The sequence below is a fragment of the Palaemon carinicauda genome, chromosome 5, assembly GCF_036898095.1.
Source record: "Palaemon carinicauda isolate YSFRI2023 chromosome 5, ASM3689809v2, whole genome shotgun sequence".
NCBI classification, from domain to species: Eukaryota; Metazoa; Arthropoda; class Malacostraca; order Decapoda; family Palaemonidae; genus Palaemon; species Palaemon carinicauda.
In genome coordinates, this window is record NC_090729.1 from 183,211,389 (window position 1) to 183,230,861 (window position 19,473).

The window sequence follows — 19,473 nt, forward strand, 5'->3', positions numbered from 1 at the left end:
CATTTCTTCACACAAATACACGAGGAACTCCGCTAATGCTGGAATAGTGGCATCGAGTGAAGACTTACCCCTTCCACGACACCAACCACAGAAGACTTTCCACTTTGCCTGGTAGACTGCAGCTGATGACTTTCGCAGGTGTCCAGACATCCTGATTGGAATTTGTTGTGAAAATCCTCTCTCAGAGAGGAGATGCTGGATAGTCTCCAGGCGTGAAGTCGTAGTGAACCTACGGCTTTGTGGAAGATGATCGCGTGTGGTTGTTTGAGTAGATTGTGTCGTGGAGGGAGTTCTCTTGGCGGCTCCGTTAGGAGTTGCACAAGGTCCGGGAACCACTCTGCATGATGCCATAGCGGAGCTATGAGGGTCATTGAAAGATTGACCGATGTTCTGGTCTTGTTGAGTACCCTCCTCCTCAGACAGAACGGGGGAAAGGCGTAAACGTCGATGTTGTCCCACCGTTGTTGGAAAGCATCTTGCCAGAGAGCCTTGGGGTCAGGGACTGGGGAACAGTACAGCGGGAGCCTGAAGTTCAGGGCCGTTGTGAAGAGGTCCACAGTCGGAGAACCCCACAAAGTCAGGACTTTGTTGGCTACTAGATGATCCAAAGACCACATAGTACTCACTATCTGAGATGCTCTGCTCAGGTTGTCGGCGAGCACATTCCTCTTGCCGGGAATGAAGCGTGCCGATAGTGGTATCGAGTGGATTTCGGCCCATCTCAGTATCTCTACTGCTAGATGGGATAGTTGCTGCGAAAAAGTACCTCCTTGTTTGTTGATGTAGGCCACTACTGTGGTGTTGTCGCTCATCACCACCACAGAGTGACTTGCCAGGTACTGTTGGAACTGTTGAAGGGCTAGAGAGATGGCCTTCATTTCTAAGAGATTTATGTGGAGATACTTTTTTGACTCTGACCAGAGGCCTGAGGTCATGTGGTGCAGCACGTGCCACCCCCCCCCCCCTTTTTTAAAGCGTCCGAAAACAGCATGAAATCCGGGGGGAGGACGAGAAGATCCACTCCTTTTCGTAGGTTCTCGTCTGCCACCCACCACTGGAGATCCATCAGTTCCGCAGGTCCCATGGGGATCTGGATGTCAGGGGAGTCGTACGCTTGATTCCACCGGGACTTGAGTCGGAACTGGAGGGATCTCATCCTGAGACGACCATTGGGAACTAGACGGGCCAGCGATGAAAGGTGACCACGATTGGGGTGGAAGTTCTTCTCGTCTGAGAAAAGGTTTTGCAACCTTCCTCAGCATTGATATCCTGTCGTCTGATGGGAAGGCTTTGTGGAGAGTGGTGTCTATAATCATGCTTAAGTATACCAGTCTTTGAGTGGGAAGCAGGGAAGAATTCTCGAGATTTACCATGATCCCCAGATCTTGGCAAAGTCTCAGAAGTTTGTCTCAGTGTTGAAGAAGGGTTGACACCGAGTCTGCTAGGATTAACCAGTCGTCCAGATAACGGAGGAGACGGATGCCAATCCTGTGTGCCCAAGATGATAATAGGGTGAACACTGGTGAAGACTTGTGGTGCTGTGGAAAGACCGAAGCACAGCACCTTGAACTGGTACATTCTGTTGTCTAGGCTGAATCTTGAGTACTTCCTTGAAGACGGATGGACTGGGATCTGGAAGTACGCGTCCTTTAGGTCCAGTGTGCACATGAAGTCTTGCGGTCTTAGTGCTAGTCTGACCGTGTCTGCCGTCTCCGTGCTGAACGGAGTTTGATTGACAAACTTGTTCAGAGCTGAAAGGTCGATGACTGGTCTCCAGCCTCCAGACGCCTTCTTTACAAGAAAGAGTCGACTGAAGAAGCCTGGGGATCCGTCGAGGACCTCTTGGAGAGCGCCCTTCTTCAACAGGGTCTGGACTTCTGCCCGAAGGGCTTGCCTCCTTGCCGATCCCATGGCAAGGGAGCTCAATGACATTGGATTCGTCTTCAGGGGAGATAGAGATGTTATGAACGGGACGCGATATCCTAGACTGATCACGCAGATTGTCCAAGAATCAGCCCCGAGTTGCTTCCACCTATTTGAGCAACTTTGTAGGCATCCCCCCTCTGGTGGAAATGCAGGGGGACTGCCTATCCTGGCGTTTGCAGCCTCGGCTGCCCCTCTACGAATTTTGCCATCCCTGGAGGACTTTTTGCCTTTCCTTTCTTTGATAGGAAAGGGCTTAGACATCATAGTCTTCGCTGCTGTTGTCGTCGTAGTGGTCTTGACTGGACGGGACTGCTGTGGTGCTGGAGGCTTATAGGGCTTGGATGTTAATGCCCTATGAAGGAGGGAGTCTTGATGAGACTTCCTCCACCTCTCAGTGGCATGTTCCACATCCTTAGGCTCAAAAAGAACAGACCCCTCTATGGAGGAATGTCTGAGCCTATTGATCTCGGCGCTAGGGACCTTCTGATGGAATCTCTCAGCTACTGCATCCCGACGTTTCAGGATGGTATTTGCCCACAAGTTCAAGACTTGGTGGGCCAGAACTCGATCGTGCGAGTACCTGAGAGAAGGAAGGTTTCCATAGCTTTCCTGGTATGTTCCTTGGAGAAATCCTCAGAACGTATCAGGATACCTAAGGTTCCCAACCAGATATCGAGCAATGAAGTGGCTTGCATAACACACTTCGCGACTTTCTCCTGATTGAAGATCTCAGCTGCCGAGAATGAGACCTGCCGGTTGGAGTCTCTCAAGAGCAACTACCCTGGTTAGCTCTTTCAGCGAGTGGTGAAGTGGAAGAGCTAGACAAGGCTCCTCTAGGATCTCGAAGTACCTCCTCTGCTGTACACGAGGAGGTGGGAGGAGCTTGTTGATGGTACCGGAACGGTTGGAGGAGGACATCTCGGAGAGCCGTTGTGAGATCTTGTCCCTGGTACTCTTTACCCCTTGAGACCAGGGCAGGGCTGCACTGGTCTTAGAGGGCTTTTGAGTACCAAAGACGCGGTCTCAGACCGTGTCTTTGCCCTCTCGAGGAGGGATCTCTGGCTCGGAATACCCGTTGAGACCCCTCATTAGAGTCAGAACTTGCCTAAATACATGTTCTGTTTCTTGCTAGTCTCCTCCTGTTGTACGACTTGCAGTGAAGTCTCCTTCTATCCCCGAAGGCTCTTCTTGGGGAGAGTCCTGGACATTCCCTGAGTGGCTAGTTGGCTCCATCCTAGTCTAGGTCCTATAGGCAATGTTTTGGAGTCTTTAGATTCCTTCCTGGGAAGGATATAAGACTCCAACATTGACGAGGGTGGCATGTTCCTTCCAATCCCTGAGTGGACCCCTCGGCGTGAAAAGAGGTTTCCTCCATTGGCGCGATGGGGGAAAGTCTCTCCTCGCGTGATTCCCTTGGAGACGGGAAATCTTCGTCTGAAAGGGAAGCAGAGGCAGTCTGAGAAATAGAAGGAACCTGCCTCGAAGGTCTGTGTGGAGTCAGTTTCGCCCTTGGGGAAGTGACTGCGTCAGGAACTCCTCTTTTTCTCTTCAAAGGGGTAGAAGAAGCCATGGTTCTGTGTCCCAATTCAGAGAGGACAGGCTTGAAAGCCTGAGCTACGGCTCTGATCAGGGCACTGAACCAGGGCTGTTGGCTGACAGACGCGCTGTCAGACATACCCTTTGAAGGGAAAGGGATTTAAGGATCCCTGGGAGGAGTCACTATCATTGGTGGGTTTGCCTGTGGTAGCTTTGGGATCCTAGACCCCTCTGGAAGTTTCCCTTCTCCCACAAAGCGCGGTGGCATGCGCTTGCGGGGAGGGGAATAAGGCGATGGCGACCTTGCCGTACGTCGTTCTTTGGGGTGTGTAGTCTTGCGCGTGGGAGGATATTGACGCTTGCGCGGGAGAGTGGTGGGGCGCGTCTGTGCCGGCCGTAGGGGGCGCGTGCACAGGAGAAAGTTCCCTAGACTGCGCAGTGGATTCATGACGAGTGTGCGCAGGGCGCGCGCGCATATCCTTACGGATGCGTGCGGGAGAAGGCAGCATGGCTGACTTCCCAGAAGTCCTGCTATCACTGGAAAGTTGACGAGCAGGTTTTACCTGGCGTGTAGGATGGTGCGCAGCATGGCCCACAGGAGAATGTTGGGGCGTGGAAGAGCGCTGGGGCGCAGGAGAGCACCATTGCGCAGGAGATTGACGGCGCGCAGGTGAGTGTTGGCACGCACATGGGCGGGGGCGGGGGCGGGGGCGGGGGCGGGGGCGTGTAAGAGACTGTTGGCGCGTGGGCACAGTTTGTGCAGGAAATCGTGGGCGCATGTGCGCATGAGGGCGCTCATGGCGCGTGATGGAGCTATGCTCTTGTTGGAGTGCATGCGTGTGTTGGCGCGTACGCTCTTGAAGCCCTGTGTTAGGGTTAGGATGAATGTCAACACGTAGTGATGGGGCCTGACGAGCTACTAAAGAGCGCTTGTCAGGTTTCGTGGGCGCCTAGCGCGTAAATTGTTGGCGCGCAATAGCATGTTTGGATGGAGCCTTGTTAGGCCCATGCAGGAACGGCGACGGCAGGTCGGCAGGTCTGTCGGGTGGAAGGTCGACGTGTCCTTTAAAAGAACGACCTTCCACCGAAGGAGATCGCGAAAGATCTGCAGAGAGGTCCAGGACCAATGCAGGTGCAGTGACAGATGGATTGGTCTAGAGGCTCCTCTGCGGGGGGGACTGCATCGAAGATGTTGAACCAAAGAGGTGCCTCCTCACCGCAGGTGAAGGAAGGCCTCTATGGCTAAGAGGAAGGCAAGCCTTCCGACGAATGCGCCCTCTGGGGACCGTTGGATCAGCAAGCTGACCTTCTGCAGTCCTCCGAAGAGGAGTCTCAGTAAGTGAATTCTCTCGAGGGGGAGAAACACTAGCAGTAGAGACTGACGATGGACTTAGTTCCCCCCTCGTAGGTTGAACAGGAACGGGAGAAACTAAGTCATCAGCTACCGTAAAGTTTGGAGTGGAAGAGGAGATGGGTGAGACTGCATTGGATACCTCTGACACCACAACGTCGACCAGAGACAGAGGATCAACTTCTGACGGTGACGATGATTGCTTGACAGCAGCACCCAATTGGATGTAGTTAAGCAAAACCTCCTTGGAGGATGAATCCGTAAGCCTCAAGGAGGACCAAGCTGAAATAAGGAGGTTAATGACATATCCTCCCCCGGGGGGAGAGGTGGAGCTGCTTCGCTAGAGGAAGCAACATCATCTCTCAAGACCCGAGGTTGGTTAACAATAACTCGGTCTACGCTACCACTCGACAGTCTCTGAAAGAGACCGACCGAGTGGGAGCTTCGGAGGAGGTTTGGGCAACGGAAGAAGAGGCCTTGGGTTTTTCTCCTTTCGAAGCAACCTTCAAAGAAGAAATATCCCGTTTGGACTTCTTCCGTCGTCGCGAAAACCTCTCCCACTGGGAGGCAGACCACTCCCTACACTCACTGCACTTGTTGGTACTATCACACCGTTGGCCCCTACAAGAAGGACAAAGGGCGCGAGGATCAGTCTCGACCACCAACATGAAAGTTCCCCACGGGCGGTCGGGAAACCCAGGGCAGGTGCGCATGATCGCAGAGGCCAACTTCACATATACAGAAACTAGAAAAAGAGAAAAGAACAAAAGCAATTAAATGGCTTCCAATTTGACGGCGAGGATGAGAGCCGACAAAAACGACCACCATCCGAGCCAAGAGCAAAGTGAGCTCAAGTACAGGTGTGCGAGAGAAAGGGGGTGGGGGGGTGGGGTAAGCAAGCTACCCTCCCCTACCACCGCTAACTAGCAGTGTGGGTAGTAAACCCTCGTTAAAAATTCATGGCTAGTCATTTCAGCTACACCGAAAGTAATACCCCTATTAAATAGCATGGTTTGTATTCCAGTTACAGAACAAACTAGATATAAGACAAATTTGGAAGTAATTTACATTTTTCCCCAACTATACAAACATGAGTCCTTTACATAAGGGAATGATAACAGCAAAACTGGAATATGGTACTGTAATTAAAAATCATAAAGAGGTGTCAACAACTGGCCAGTAGTTGCCTGCTGGAATTAGGGGAAGCACTGCAATAGCAGCTGGGACTTTCTAAGGGATTGGTGATGACATACTTTCATGAGTAGAAGACTCAAGTTTCTATAACTAGGGAAAGATGCAAATTACTTCCAAATTCGTCATTTGTTACCACACATTATACAAACCTTCATTTTCATTCCTTACATAGGATACTCGTCATTAGGCAGGAGGAAGCTCCCATTCCAACTGTCTGGAAACCTATCCTGGGATACTCAAATGTTGTGCATTGGTATGCTGAGTCAAGGATCATACCACAATATGCATCAGTGGTTTAACAATACCAGCAGATACACAGCAGTGGCAATAAGGGTTGTTCTGAGCTGAATATCTCTGATTCATAAGACATGGCTTATACGTGTGTATATGTACAGTATATGTATTATATATAATATATAATATATATATATATATATATATATATATATATTGTATAGAAATTCTTCTAAAAGACTGTGCAGCTTGTCTATCAGAGTCCTGGATGGAAAAGCCCTCAAAATCCAGGCATCCAAGGATGATCCCCAGGTAAGTTGTCGTCTGGAATGAGGTCTAGGAGGACTTCTCGAGGTTCATGCGATTGCCAAACTCTTGACAAAGGCTCAGAACTGAATTCCTCGCCTGGAGACACTGCTACAGAGACGACGCCTGAACCACCCAGTCGTATAAATACCCGAGCATTAGAATTCCCCATCAGTGAAGAATGGCAGAAACCACAGACATTACCCCGAGAGAAAACATGTGGAGCTATGGGTAGGCCAAAGCAAAGGGGCTTTGAACGGGAAAACACCCAAGGCCTAGACGAACCGAAGGAAGGCCCTGCTTTCCAGATGAATGGGTACTTGAAGGTAAGCATCCTTCAAGTTATGAAGATCATCCAATCTCCCTGCCTGAATGAAGCCAAAACTGACTGAACTGTCTCCATCGGGAAGCTGGAATTCACCACAAAGGTGTTTAAGACTGAAAGGACTATGATAGTACACCAAACACCCAAGGATTCTAGAACCACAAACATGGGAGAATAAATCCCTAGACAATGGGAAGCCAACTCTATGGCATTCTTCTCCACCAGAATAAGCTCCTCCAAGGCCTGTCCTTTGATATTTGATAGAACTGTCGAAACTGAAATGATGTGGAAAGCAGTTTTGAAACAAAAGAGATCTGTAACTGACCCTCAGGAATTCAAGGACCTTAGCCCCTGACCAAACAAGATCTTCATACTGTTTACAGACTGCGTAGTATAAAACAGTTCTTGACCAGTGGTCCAACCATGAACAAGTCTGCAAGGTGGACATAGAAGCTGTTTCAAAGTTTAGTATTTCAGCTGTTGTCAAAACAACAGACTGCTGAGTGTTTCTCACATGAGACCCCTGAGGTTAAGGCTTCCTCACCAGGATACAGAGGCAACAGATTAGGATGTGCCCCTTTCAGCCACCCATTGAGATACAACCACTGAAGAGTTACTGGATCCTTTGATTGGCCCGATAGTACTACATTAGATCCCCTTCTCTGCCTTCGGCTTATTTTTCCTTTGCCTACACACACACTGAATAGTCTGGTCTATTCTCTACATTTCTCTTCTGTCCTCATATACCTGACAACACCAAGATTACAAAACAATTCTACTTTGTTCAAGAGGTTAACTACTGCAATGTAATTATGCACTAGCTACTTTCCTCTTGGTAAGGCTAATTTTTTCTTTGCCTACACATGCACTGAATAGTCTGGTCTATTCTTTACATTTCTCTTCTGTCCTCATACACCTGACAACACTAAGATTATCAAACAATTCTTTGTTTAAGAGGTTAACTACTACAATGTAATTGTTCACTGGCTACTTTCCTCTTGGTAAGGGTATAAGAGACTAGCTATGGTAAGCAGCTCTGCTAAAAAGACACTCCAAAATCAAACCATTGTTCTCTAGTTGTCGTTAGTGCCCTAGCCTCTGTACCATGGTCTTCCACTGTCTTGGGTAAGAGCTCTCTTGCTTGAGGGTACACTCAAGCATGCTATTCTATCTTGTTTTTTTAGGTTTTTATAGTATATATATGAAAGATCCAATTTAATGTTGTTGCTGTTCTTAAATATTTTATTTTGATTGCTCATTACCTCTCTTGAAGGTTATTTATTTTCTTGTTTCCTTTCCTCACTGGGCTAATTTTTCCTGTTGGAGTCCTTGGGCTTATAGCATCCTGCTTTACCAATTAGGATTGTAGCTTAGTTTGTAATACAGTAATAATAATAAAACTTTTTCTGCTTGTAGAGCCCCGGGGGAATTAATTTTGATGACTTTACTACCTCATGGGAGTCCTTCAGAGCAGAAACCTGTCCTCCGCTTGTCAGGAATTGGGTACAGTAGTTCAGCCTATATTGAGAACCGTGGGGTTTTGTGAAAACCCATCAATGGAAATCTTCCTCCCAACATACAGTGTAGGAAGTGTCTCATCAGGTTTATTTCGATCACCCCAAGAGCCCGCTGAAAAGATGACTGCTCAGCCGTTACAACCACCAATGGATTTATAAATGTAGGATCCAAGAAATCCAGATCTTGAGTATTAGCGATATAATAATAGTTTGTATTGAAAAAAAAAAAATTTATTTTTATCACTTTATCATTGTGCCTTAATCCCATCTTAAAAATGTCCAAATAAATTGCTTCCTTTCAAGTGACGCAATACCCTACTCCCAATAAGGCCCCTAAGTTTTGAGATCCCTTGAACTTTAACCTAGTAGGTACTGTATAGAACCCATATCTACAGAGATGACGGGTACAGTATTAAAGGCATGGAACATGAATCTGCACCGTTAGTGATTACTGTTCTGTAACATGCCTAATGTGATTGTAGCCAGATACATTAGAAAAGATGAAAACTCAAGATGTGCAGCTACAGAACTGTATATGTATCTAGCCAGTCACTGCTACAAAAGTAACTATTGACAAAGGACAAGTGAATATGTGAAGAGGAAATTTTTTTGTTCCAGTAACTGTCCAGCCTGTTTGAGGCATTAAGCAGCCACAGACCTATTCCTTTCCTGCCAAAGATTTTCCAGTGGAGTTGAGATAAAGGGTTATGTTCCACCAGTCTATGATGTTCTTTTATCTTTACCCTCAGAAGATTCCCTGTATATTCAGTGTGAAATCACAAATTTTAAGTAATTAGTATTTTTCCTAACATTACTTACCTCGAACTACTTTCTTAGGAGTATCTGGGATCTCCTCCCTAACCGACCAAGAATTCTGCGCAGTTCCCCCTATCTCCGTTTTCCCTTGTCGGGTAACTCCGTGGCGGATGGATACGTGCCCTGAGGTGACCCGGGGTCAGCGTGTGAGAGTGCGCTACTAGGTCTGTGTCGCCAGTAAGCATATGTTTAAGTATTACAGTATTTCGAACTCCTGTAAGACACTCGGGGCAGTATGAGTGGGAAATAACCCGAAAGTAGTTCGAGGTAAGTACTGTTAGGAAAAATACAAATTACTTAAAATTTGTGATTTGTTCCAAAACGGAGTAATTACCTCAAACTACTTTCTTCGGAGAGTTACCCCTTAGGAGGCAGGGGTGGACTTACAGGCAGGAAGACCCACCATTACCATCCCAGGACACGGGACCTAGGTAGGAGGCTAGGTCCAGACGACACAACGTACAGGGTAGGAGAGTCGGGGGAAGCACGCAAAAGTCTACCTTTTTGTCTAACTCCCCTTTATGCACGATCCAGATATGGGCTTCCACAACATCCATCTCTCACATGGGAGAAGGAAAGGAAAGGGGAAAAAGGGTAGCAAGGAAAGGGAGTAAGGAGGAAACTTGTGCCGCTTGCGATTACTTCCCTGGGGCTACCCGGGGTTTTTAGTCTTAAACTTGTTGCATGGCGGAAATCACTGGACCAATGGAGAAAGTCCAGGAACTTCCTCGTACAGTCTTTCAGGTAGTGAGCCGTAAAGGTGGACTGCCTGGACCATGTGCTTGCACACATGATTTGGCCTACTACCATGTTGCTGTCAAATGCCAAAGAAGTGCTAAGACCTCTAATATCATGGGACCGCAGACCCCTCACTGTCGTAAGCTCTCTTGACGACTTGCCGAAGCCAGAAGGAGATCGTGTTCTTAGACACTGCCCTCTTTACCGGGCCTGAGGAGACAAACAGACTTTTGATGGCTGGCCGAAGTTTGGCTTTCCTGACTGTTCTCACTGGGCACAGGAGCAAGTCTTCTGGGTTGTCTGAGTGAGGGATTGCCGGAACCGAGAACCCCTCGAACCTTGGGTCCGCAACGGCCGGGTTCTGAGTTTTGGCCACAAATTCAGGCAGAAACTTAAAGGTCAGATCCTTCCATCCTTTTGAGTGTGAGACCTCGAATGACTAGCCGTGGAGCTCACTCACACGCTTGGCTGAGGCTAGAGCTAGTAAGAACACTGTCTTGAGGGTGAGGTCTTTATCCAGGATATCCTTGAGGGGTTCGAAACCTGAGAACCTTGGCCACGTCCCACTGCGGAGCCCGAGAGGCGCGGGGAGAACAAGATTGCTCGAAACTTCTGATGAGCATGGAAATCTGGCGAGAGGCCCCCAGGTCGATGCCTCTGAGTTGAAATACCTGTCCCAGGGCCGCGCGGACACCCTTGATGGCTGGAATGGAGATCCCCAGGTCGTCCCTCAGGTGGACCAGGAAGTCCGCAATCTTGTGGACTGATGCATCCAACGGTCTCAGGTTCTGTGTGGCACACCACTTCACAAACGTGGCCCACTTGGCCTGGTACTCCACTCTCGAGGACTTCAGAAGATACCCTGACATCCTCGAAGCTGTCTTCTCCGAATATCCTTCCTTCCTTAATAGGCGCTCGAAAACCTCCACGCGTGTAGCTGAAGGCACTGAGGGTTTTCGTGAAACCTTCAAAAGTGGGGCTGGTGCAGCAGATCTTCCCTTACTGTCAGGGGCCACGGAGGAAGGGTGGCCAGGTCCTGTAGATCCGCGAACCACTCCCTCTCCAGCCACCAGGGCGCTACCAAAGTCATCCTTGCAGCCCTTGATTGTCTGAGCCTGTTGAGCACCTGCTTGAGAATCACGAAGGGGGGAAAAGCATACACGTCGAGACCGTCCCACGAGTGCTGAAAGGCGTCCTCAAACGCTGCTGCCGGGTCTGGCACAGGAGAACAGAACACGGGGAGCTGACCGTTGAGCCTTGTGGCGAACAGGTCTATCACCGGTGAGCCCCACAACTGGAGGACCTTCTGGGCCACTTGTGGGTATAAGGACCACTCCGACCCCACTTCTGGTCCTGCCCTGCTGAGGCCGTCGGCCAGAACGTTTCTCTTCCCCGGAATGAACCTGGCAGTGAGAATGATGTTTCCTCTCGGCCCATTCCAGGATCTGAGACGTGAGGTCGCACAGTTCCCTTGACCTCAATCCTCCTTGTTTCTTTATGTATGCTACCACAGTGGCATTGTCGCACATGAGGACTACTGAGTTTCCCTGAAGGCGATGGGCGGATATTGCGAGGGCCTTTTGCACTGCATGAGCTCGAGCAGGTTTATGTGGAGGGGTTTCTCCTCCGGTGACCACTTTCCCTCTGCTGTCTCTTCGAGCAGATGGGCTCCCAACCCTCCTTCGACGCGTCTGTGAAGAGCAACATTTCCGGAGGAGTGGACGCGAACGGCACCCCCCTTTGGGTGTTCGCCCTGTCGGACCACCAGAGCAGCATGTTCTTGGAGGCCGGAGTCATCCTGACTAAGTCCTGAGGAGAGTCTCCCGGTGACCAGAGGTCCTTCAGGTTCCATTGGACCGGCCTCAGCTTGAGCCTCCCCTGGGGAACTAACTTCTCCAGCGAGACCAGGTGACCCATGAGTCTCTGCCAATCCTTGGCTCTCATTGGTGCATTTGTCAGGAATGGTCGTATAACATGATCCAGGTTGTTCAACCTCTCTTGAGAGGGGAATGCCCTAGCTAAATGGGAGTCCAGGAGGACCATCCCTAGGTACGTCATCCTGGTGGTGGGGACTAACTGGGACTTCTCTAAATTGATGGTAATCCCCAGTTCTCTGCAGAACTGTAATAGCTTTGCACCATGCTCCTCTGAGGCTGAAAGCAGCAACCAATCGTCTAGATACCTGATCAGCCTGATGCCTTGCTTGTGTGCCCAGGCTGATACTACGGTGAACACCCTCGTGAACACCTGAGGGGCCATTAACAGGCCGAAGCAGAGGTTCCTGAACTGCAGAGACTGGAATCCCCACTTCACTCTGAGGAACTTCCAGGCCGAAGCAGAGGTTCCTGAACTGCAGAGACTGGGATCCCCACTTCACTCTGAGGAACTTCCTGCTGGAGGGGTGTACGGGGATCTGAAAGTAGGCGTCCTTGAGATCCAGGGACATCATGAAATCCCCCTCTCTCAAGGCTGCCAGTACCGACTTCGACGTGTCCATCTTGAAGGACGTCTTTTTGATGAATTTGTTCAGGGCCGAGAGGTCGATGACTGGTCTCCAACCTCCCGTAGATTTCTCTACCAGGAAGAACCTGCTGTAGAATCCCGGGAACGATTCCTGGACGGGTTACAGTGCCCCCTTGTTCAATATGGCTGACACCTCCTCCTGCAAGGCTGCTCTCTTCTTGTGATCCTTGGGTGTTACCCACTCTGCCCGATGTTCGGGAATCAGAGGGGGCGGTTCTGTCAGGAAGGGAATCCTGTATCCCTCTCTGAGGACTGTTACGAACCATGGGTCCGCACCGTTGTCCCGCCATGCTTACCAATAATGTTTGAGGCATCCCCCCACCTGTGGCGTGGGAAGGTGTAAGGGGCCTCTCTTCCTATCTCCTTCTGGTGAGACGGTTTGAGCGACCTCGTCTTGAGCCGGCGTATTTCTGCCTAAAGGAGGCCTGAGCTGGGGCACTACCTCTGCGGGAGGGCCGTGGGGACTGATGCCAGGAAGGGGAGGGGGCCTCCTGTCTAGTTGGTGCCGTAGATGGGTAGGCCCCGTCCACCGCTGGCTGTCTGGGCTCTGTCGAGTCTTTAAGCTTCCCCACTCTCTCCATTGTTTCCGTTACTGCCTGAAGGGGGAACAGGGTCTCACCCCACACCGGAGCATTCCTCAGGAACTTCGCCTCACGTTCGGGAAGTCTACAAGGGAGCCTGTTAAGAACTGTATCTCTTCTCCTTAACACCCAGTTTGCCGTCTGGGTCAGGGACTGGAATGTAAGGAACTTCATGGCATTTCCTCCTGAACGTAAGAGTTCCTTTAGTAGGGCCTGATTCTCCGGCACTGAGAGATCGTGGGAGAGCTGGAACCCTGCTAGGGTGCATGCCCACCAGTCCAGCCAGGAGGTCACATTTATGATATCCTATGATGTGTCCTCCACCTCAGAGAAGACCATCTGCACTGCCCTGGCTTAACGTTGCGACGGCTTCTTCCAACGTCCGAGGTCCCACGGGACGCCCGTCTGGCACATAAAACTTTTTCTGGGTCCTCAGTCCTCAGTCCAGGCAGGAGCTTGAAGCTCTGAGGGAGTTCTTATGTCCCGCGACAAACCGGTCGACGTGGTCCATGGCTAGGGCCACGTCCGGAACCAGAGGTAGGGTTAAGGATGGTTTCTGTTGGACCGGATTATCTACCATCCTTCCCAAACCCGAAAGCCAAGCCTGCTCTGATGACGACTTAGGCTCGTCTAGCCTTTGGTGGCGACGGATCAGTGCCAAGACCTTCCTGTAGAAGGACACTTCGTCGGGAGAACATTAAACCGTGTCCAATAAGCCCTCTACCACTTGATCCTCCGTGTCGGCTGTATCCTCGATCATGGATGGATCCGCGGGGGCGGTCGAATCCCTTACATCTGGCCGTCTGCCTCCATCACGGATGGAGCCGCCGAGTATTTGCGTGTCTTGCATAACAGGTTTATGTGTGTATTGAAGATGATGGTGTAAAGACAACGAAAATGTGCTTTGGACCTTTCAAATGTGTGTCACTGGGGTCCCCTTGTTGCTCTAGGGATAATCAAGTCCATAATATTAGCAAAGGTTTCAAGTCGCGGGAGCCCGAAGGTTCAGCGCGACGGAGATCCGAAGGACTCCTGCTGTCATGAGAACCCGCAGGATTAACATGACGAGAGCCCGAAGGCTCACGATCACAATAGCCCAAAAGGGTGATCGTCACGATACCCCGATGGATCAACGTGAGGAGAACCAGCAGGTTCAAAAAGACGTCTTCTCACAGCCCGAGGAGGAGAACGTCCGGGGCGGAGAGGGGTTACTTACCCCTCCACTCTACGAACCTCCGGAGAGGAACGTTCAACAGACTCCGGCCGAGGGGGAGACTGAATAAGGTCTACAGATAATTCCTCCGCAGGGGAGGAGAGTTCGCCCAGAGAACTACGCTTGTAACAAGGTTCTCTTTCCGCACCTGGAGGAGAACCTAAAGTGTAAGGAGATTGACGATGCACATAGGCAATCTTCTCTCGCGAACGAGAGAAAAGTTCCCCCGAAAGGAGAAGCTTGCCTTGGAGAGAGCCCTGCCACCACCCCTGGTGGGTTAGCTAACTCCTCGGCGTCGGAACCAGACTCTCGGCTTGACCGACGGGCAACAGCGCCTGCGCCCAGAGGAGGAGGATCGACCTCCGCAGAGGAAGGAGATGACCGCCTTCTCTCTGCTCACCTTTGGAGGAGTTCGAGTAAACTTCCTTCGAAGAGGGACCATCAACGCCCAGCGATGGCCATAAAGACACAAGGTCTGGAAAAGAACAGGGGCTCCCTGGGGGAAGAGAAGGAGCCGACTCACTAGGGGAGCCGCCACCTTTGTCTATCCCACAGGGTTGACCTGGAGTCACAAGCCCTGAGCTACTGGTCGACCGTGCCCGGAAGGGCCTGGTCAAGGATTAGCTTTGGGCAAAGATTTGGGCATAGAGGAAGCAGAAACACATGATTTCTTCAATTTCGAGGAAGACCCTGAAAGCGAAGATTCGCGTTTATACTTCTTCTTCTTTTTACGCGCAAACCTCTCCCACTGGGCGGCAGGCCATTCCCTACACTCGGAACAGGTGTTGTCCTGCGAACACTGAGTTCCCCGGCAAGCCAGGCATAAAGGGTGTGGGTCCGTCTCCACGGATGACACGAAGGTGCCGCAGCGGCGCCCTTCAATCCCAGGACATGTCCGCATAGCGGGAAAATAACCATACACACAAAAGAAAAACAAAAAGTAATAAAGTCAAGGCAGTTTGTTTAACAGGAGAGAGAGACGACACGTCCGCACTCTACTGAGCCAAAAGCAAAAGTGGTTACTCAACCGACAGGCGTGAGTGAGCGGGGTAGTTAGTCTACCCCAACCCCATCCCGCTAACTAGCGGATGGGGTCATTATCCCTCAATAAAATTTTCTTGGCTGGTTTTCAGCATTGCCGAAAGTAATACCCCTATAAATAAGTTTGTATGTGTCGGAACAAATATATATATATATATATATATATATATATATATATATATATATATATATATATATATATATATATATAGACACACACTTATGTGTATTTATTTATTTCAATACAGATGGTTTTGTGGCATAGAGCAGCAGGACATGATTCACTAAATTCTACGATACAATGAAGTAGTACTAACATGAGGAGGAGGCTTTCGTTTAAAAGCTGACACACACACACACACACATTATATATATATATTATATATATATATATATATATATATATATATATATATATATATATATATATATATATATATATATATATATATATATATATATATATATATTGTACACTTAAACCTTAACCACAATAAATGCATAAACACCATCAAAATGGTGAGGATAGCTCTATTCCAAATTTGCCAATACGTATCTCAAAACTATGTCAATTTAGTCAGCTTGTTTTATATTTGTAATGGTAAGGGCCCAAAATATGTACATAATAATGCTAAAACCGTCTTGAAAAAAAACCTAACATTTGTTTTCTCTGAAAAGGTTTCCGTGCTTATCGTCATGTACTTTAGTCCTATCCGTACCCTGCATATGTTCTGATTTATGGAAACATTATATATCTCAATGTAAATTAATGATTATTTTGATATCCTTATCAGCATTTTCATAACTGTCAAAATAATCGTTACTTTTTATTTTCCAAAGTGATGAGTATCTCCCTCTAAATAACGATAAAGTCACAACAAAATAGCTTATCCTCTTAGAATACGGCCATTGTATCAGACCGACGGCTTAAAAATTATATATTGACAGTACGACGGTTAGCGTTGCAGTGAGGGCAGGCCTGCAGGTATCCCCATACATGTGCAAACTGGCCGTCAGTTCAAGAGAACGGACGGCTAGATTTTCGACATTCACTTCAGTCCATCCAATCGCCTTTCCGGTGTGACGGTCTGAACGATCCCCCGGTCTCAGAATTCTCCTTGACACTGTATAATGGTTCTTTTCCGCCATTAGCTCGCTTCGCTCGCATGAAAATTAAACATCAAGCTTGTATGTACTGGCAAGCTGTAATGTTGAGCTGCGCACGCTAACATTACAGGAAAATAAAACATCAACCTTCTATGCACTGGCAAACGGTAATATTCGCGCATGCGCAGATTATCAAGGAGAATTCTGAGACCGGGGGGGTCGTTCAGACCGTCACACCGGTCTCAGAATTCTCCTTGACATTGTATAATGGTTCTTTTCCGCCATTAGCTCGCTTCGCTCGCATGAAACTAAAACATCAAGCTCGTATGTACTGGCAAGCGGTAATGTTGAGTTGTGCACGCTAACATTACAGGAAAATAAAACATCAACTTCGTATGCACTGGCAAACGGTAATGTTCGCGCATGCGCAGATTACCAAGGAGAATTCTGAGACCTGGGGATCGTTCAGACCGTCACACCGGCTAGCCTTCAGTTAAAAATACCCTCATATACGCTCAAACTGGCATGAACAAACTGGTTAAATCTGCTTTCCTCAGTCAGCCTGTACATTAAAACTGCGTGTATGGGGGGGGGGTTAAGAGGGCATAGACACCCAGTGAGTAAATAGGTAAGTATACGGCTCTTAGGTTGGGTTACGTGGGGAGCCTTAGGTGGCGTTTTTGTGTTTGTTTGAGAAATGTAGCTTTTCAAGAAATAATTGACTAGCATTATATTTAATATCTCCCGTTGGACTACAATATCACTGCCGCTGCTACTCGCTGATTCCAGTTACTATAAACAAACTCAATAAGACAAAGGGTACCAATGGTAGATTTTGCTTAGATCTATCCTATTTGTGTTGGGCAAAGCTAAAGGTGTTTTCAATCAAAGGGATACTATCCAATAATAAAGGAAATGTTGCTCAAAAAGCAAGACCAAATTCATTGGTTACTTTCGTCATTTTAACACTTACCTCAGTCCGGCTTTGTGAGTAGTCACTCATTATGTTTCTAAAATGGTCGAGTTTTAATAAGGAGAGGATAATGAACTTTCAAGAGACTACGTAATAATAAAGGCAATTGCTTTCGAACGAAATTCAGGTGTGCTGCGTGCAATATCAATCATTTGAATGACAGAAAGCTTCGGACGTCTCCCATGATCCAACGAATGTAAACAAAGGCATATTCTCGATCATCTCTCATCCAAGGAAACCCGTTCGGCAACAAAATGGGGAAATCGCATAAGAGTAGAATGTTTCGGAAAGATGTCACGCAATGATGTTATTATTATAATCATTATTATTATCATCATGATCCAACGCATGTAAACAAAGGCATATTCTTGATCATCTCTCCCCCAGGGAAACCGTTCGGGAACAAAATGGGGAAATCGCATGAGTAAAATATTTTGAAATGATGTCACACCCTGATATTATTATTATTATTATTATTATTATTATCATCATTATTATTAATATTACTTGCTAAGCTACGTCACTAGTGGAAAAAGTTGGATGCTATGAGCCCTACAGCTCCAACAGGGAAAATAGCCCATTGAGGAGAGGAAATAGGAAATATTCACAAAGGTCAATTCCCTATTTTCCTTTATTTAACCTTATGGTAAAGCGTACACAAATACAATGACCTTAACGAATAGGCTATACAAAATTTAAAAAGCAATTTTATGCCTTAAATGTAAGGAATTCTCAGGTGCTATCAAATGGGCTAAACATGGAATTCCATTTATGAGAGGGTCATTTTCGTCCTTCAGTAAACATATACACACATAGAGAGTGATTGAATAAAAAATAAGTATATTTTCTGCTTTCAATGGTCAAGCTGGATTCCCAGAGTCTAACTGGTGTAATTAGAATCTTCTTTCATAACAAGAGATTACGTAATACACACACACACACACACACACACATATATATATATATATATATATATATATATATATATATATATATATATATATATATATATATAGGCCTATATATATATTACTGTTTAGTTGTTTCCTATTCAGATTCGGTATTCGCAGACTTGCAGGCGTTTCTGATTTTCGCACATTTATAAATGTCATTCACTAAATCCCAATGAGCCTACTTATTCATCAAGTTGGCAAACCCAAAGTATCCACATATCATTGAGGTATTAAATACCTCCCTGGTATATATCTAATGACATGAATACAGTTTCTAATTGAAAGTTTTTGTAACTGATAGAGTGAACCTCATCAATAATTCATTCGAACTTAGCATAATCAGCAAGTATTTTCATATCAAACGACCTTACGATTATATCTCTAATTGACACTATTCAAAATATTGGTATTTATATCCTTGACAAGCAATTGCAATTATTATCGATATTTCCACACCATTTTTTTTCTGCACTTTTTTTTTTGGTCATAAACCATGATACATTTATCGATATCCAACGTCTGTTCCTCGCATGATAACCATAACAATAATTTCCTTAGTTTGCTAAACTGTTTGAAATTACGTCTTGTTCCTCCATTTATGTTTTGTAATGTCTTAAGTTGCATTTTAGATTGTAGCACATAGGCTAGAGTTACATAAGTCAATCCTAGTAATAACAGCTTATCGGAAATTTCTTTACAGAATACTCATCCTGATGCTTCTTTAAAAAAGGCAATGCTTCTAAAGCAATATTCACGAGTTTTTACTACATCATCTACTTGAGCACCGAGAGACAAATTGCAGTCAAGTGATACCCGTAGGTAACAAACTTTATTATAACGGAACCAACCGACCATGTCCCGTCACATGCAAAATTTACTTATTTGATATCCTCTTCTATCAAGATTTTGATATTTCATAATGACTTCAATATGGATTCAAACTCTTTTACGAGACATAAGAAATGATTTAATTTGTTTGTTATAATTATGGCCATGTAGTGTGACACTGGGACTGGGAAAGCCATTCAGGTGCCATGGTGGAAGCACCATCAAGTAAAAATTAAGAGGTTGGACACCAAGGTGGAAAGAAAGAAATCTGGAACAAAGACATCAAAAAGTGGGCCCCGAAAGATACACGA

At 47.2% G+C, this 19,473-nt stretch overlaps 1 protein-coding gene across 2 annotated transcripts in view; it reads right to left on the minus strand.

Moving 5' to 3' along the window:
• LOC137641669 (golgin subfamily A member 6-like protein 26) overlaps positions 1–17,592 on the minus strand; it is a 41,218-nt gene extending 23,626 nt beyond the window's left edge. For both annotated transcript variants that reach the window (XR_011044564.1, XM_068374445.1), the window contains exon 1: positions 17,382–17,592. Coding sequence is in view for 1 of the 2 variants with exons in the window: in XM_068374445.1 (XP_068230546.1) it covers positions 17,382–17,411 (30 nt within the window). In the remaining variant the exon portion in view is untranslated. The remainder of the gene's footprint in view (positions 1–17,381) is intronic.
• Positions 17,593–19,473: the final 1,881 nt, after the last annotated feature.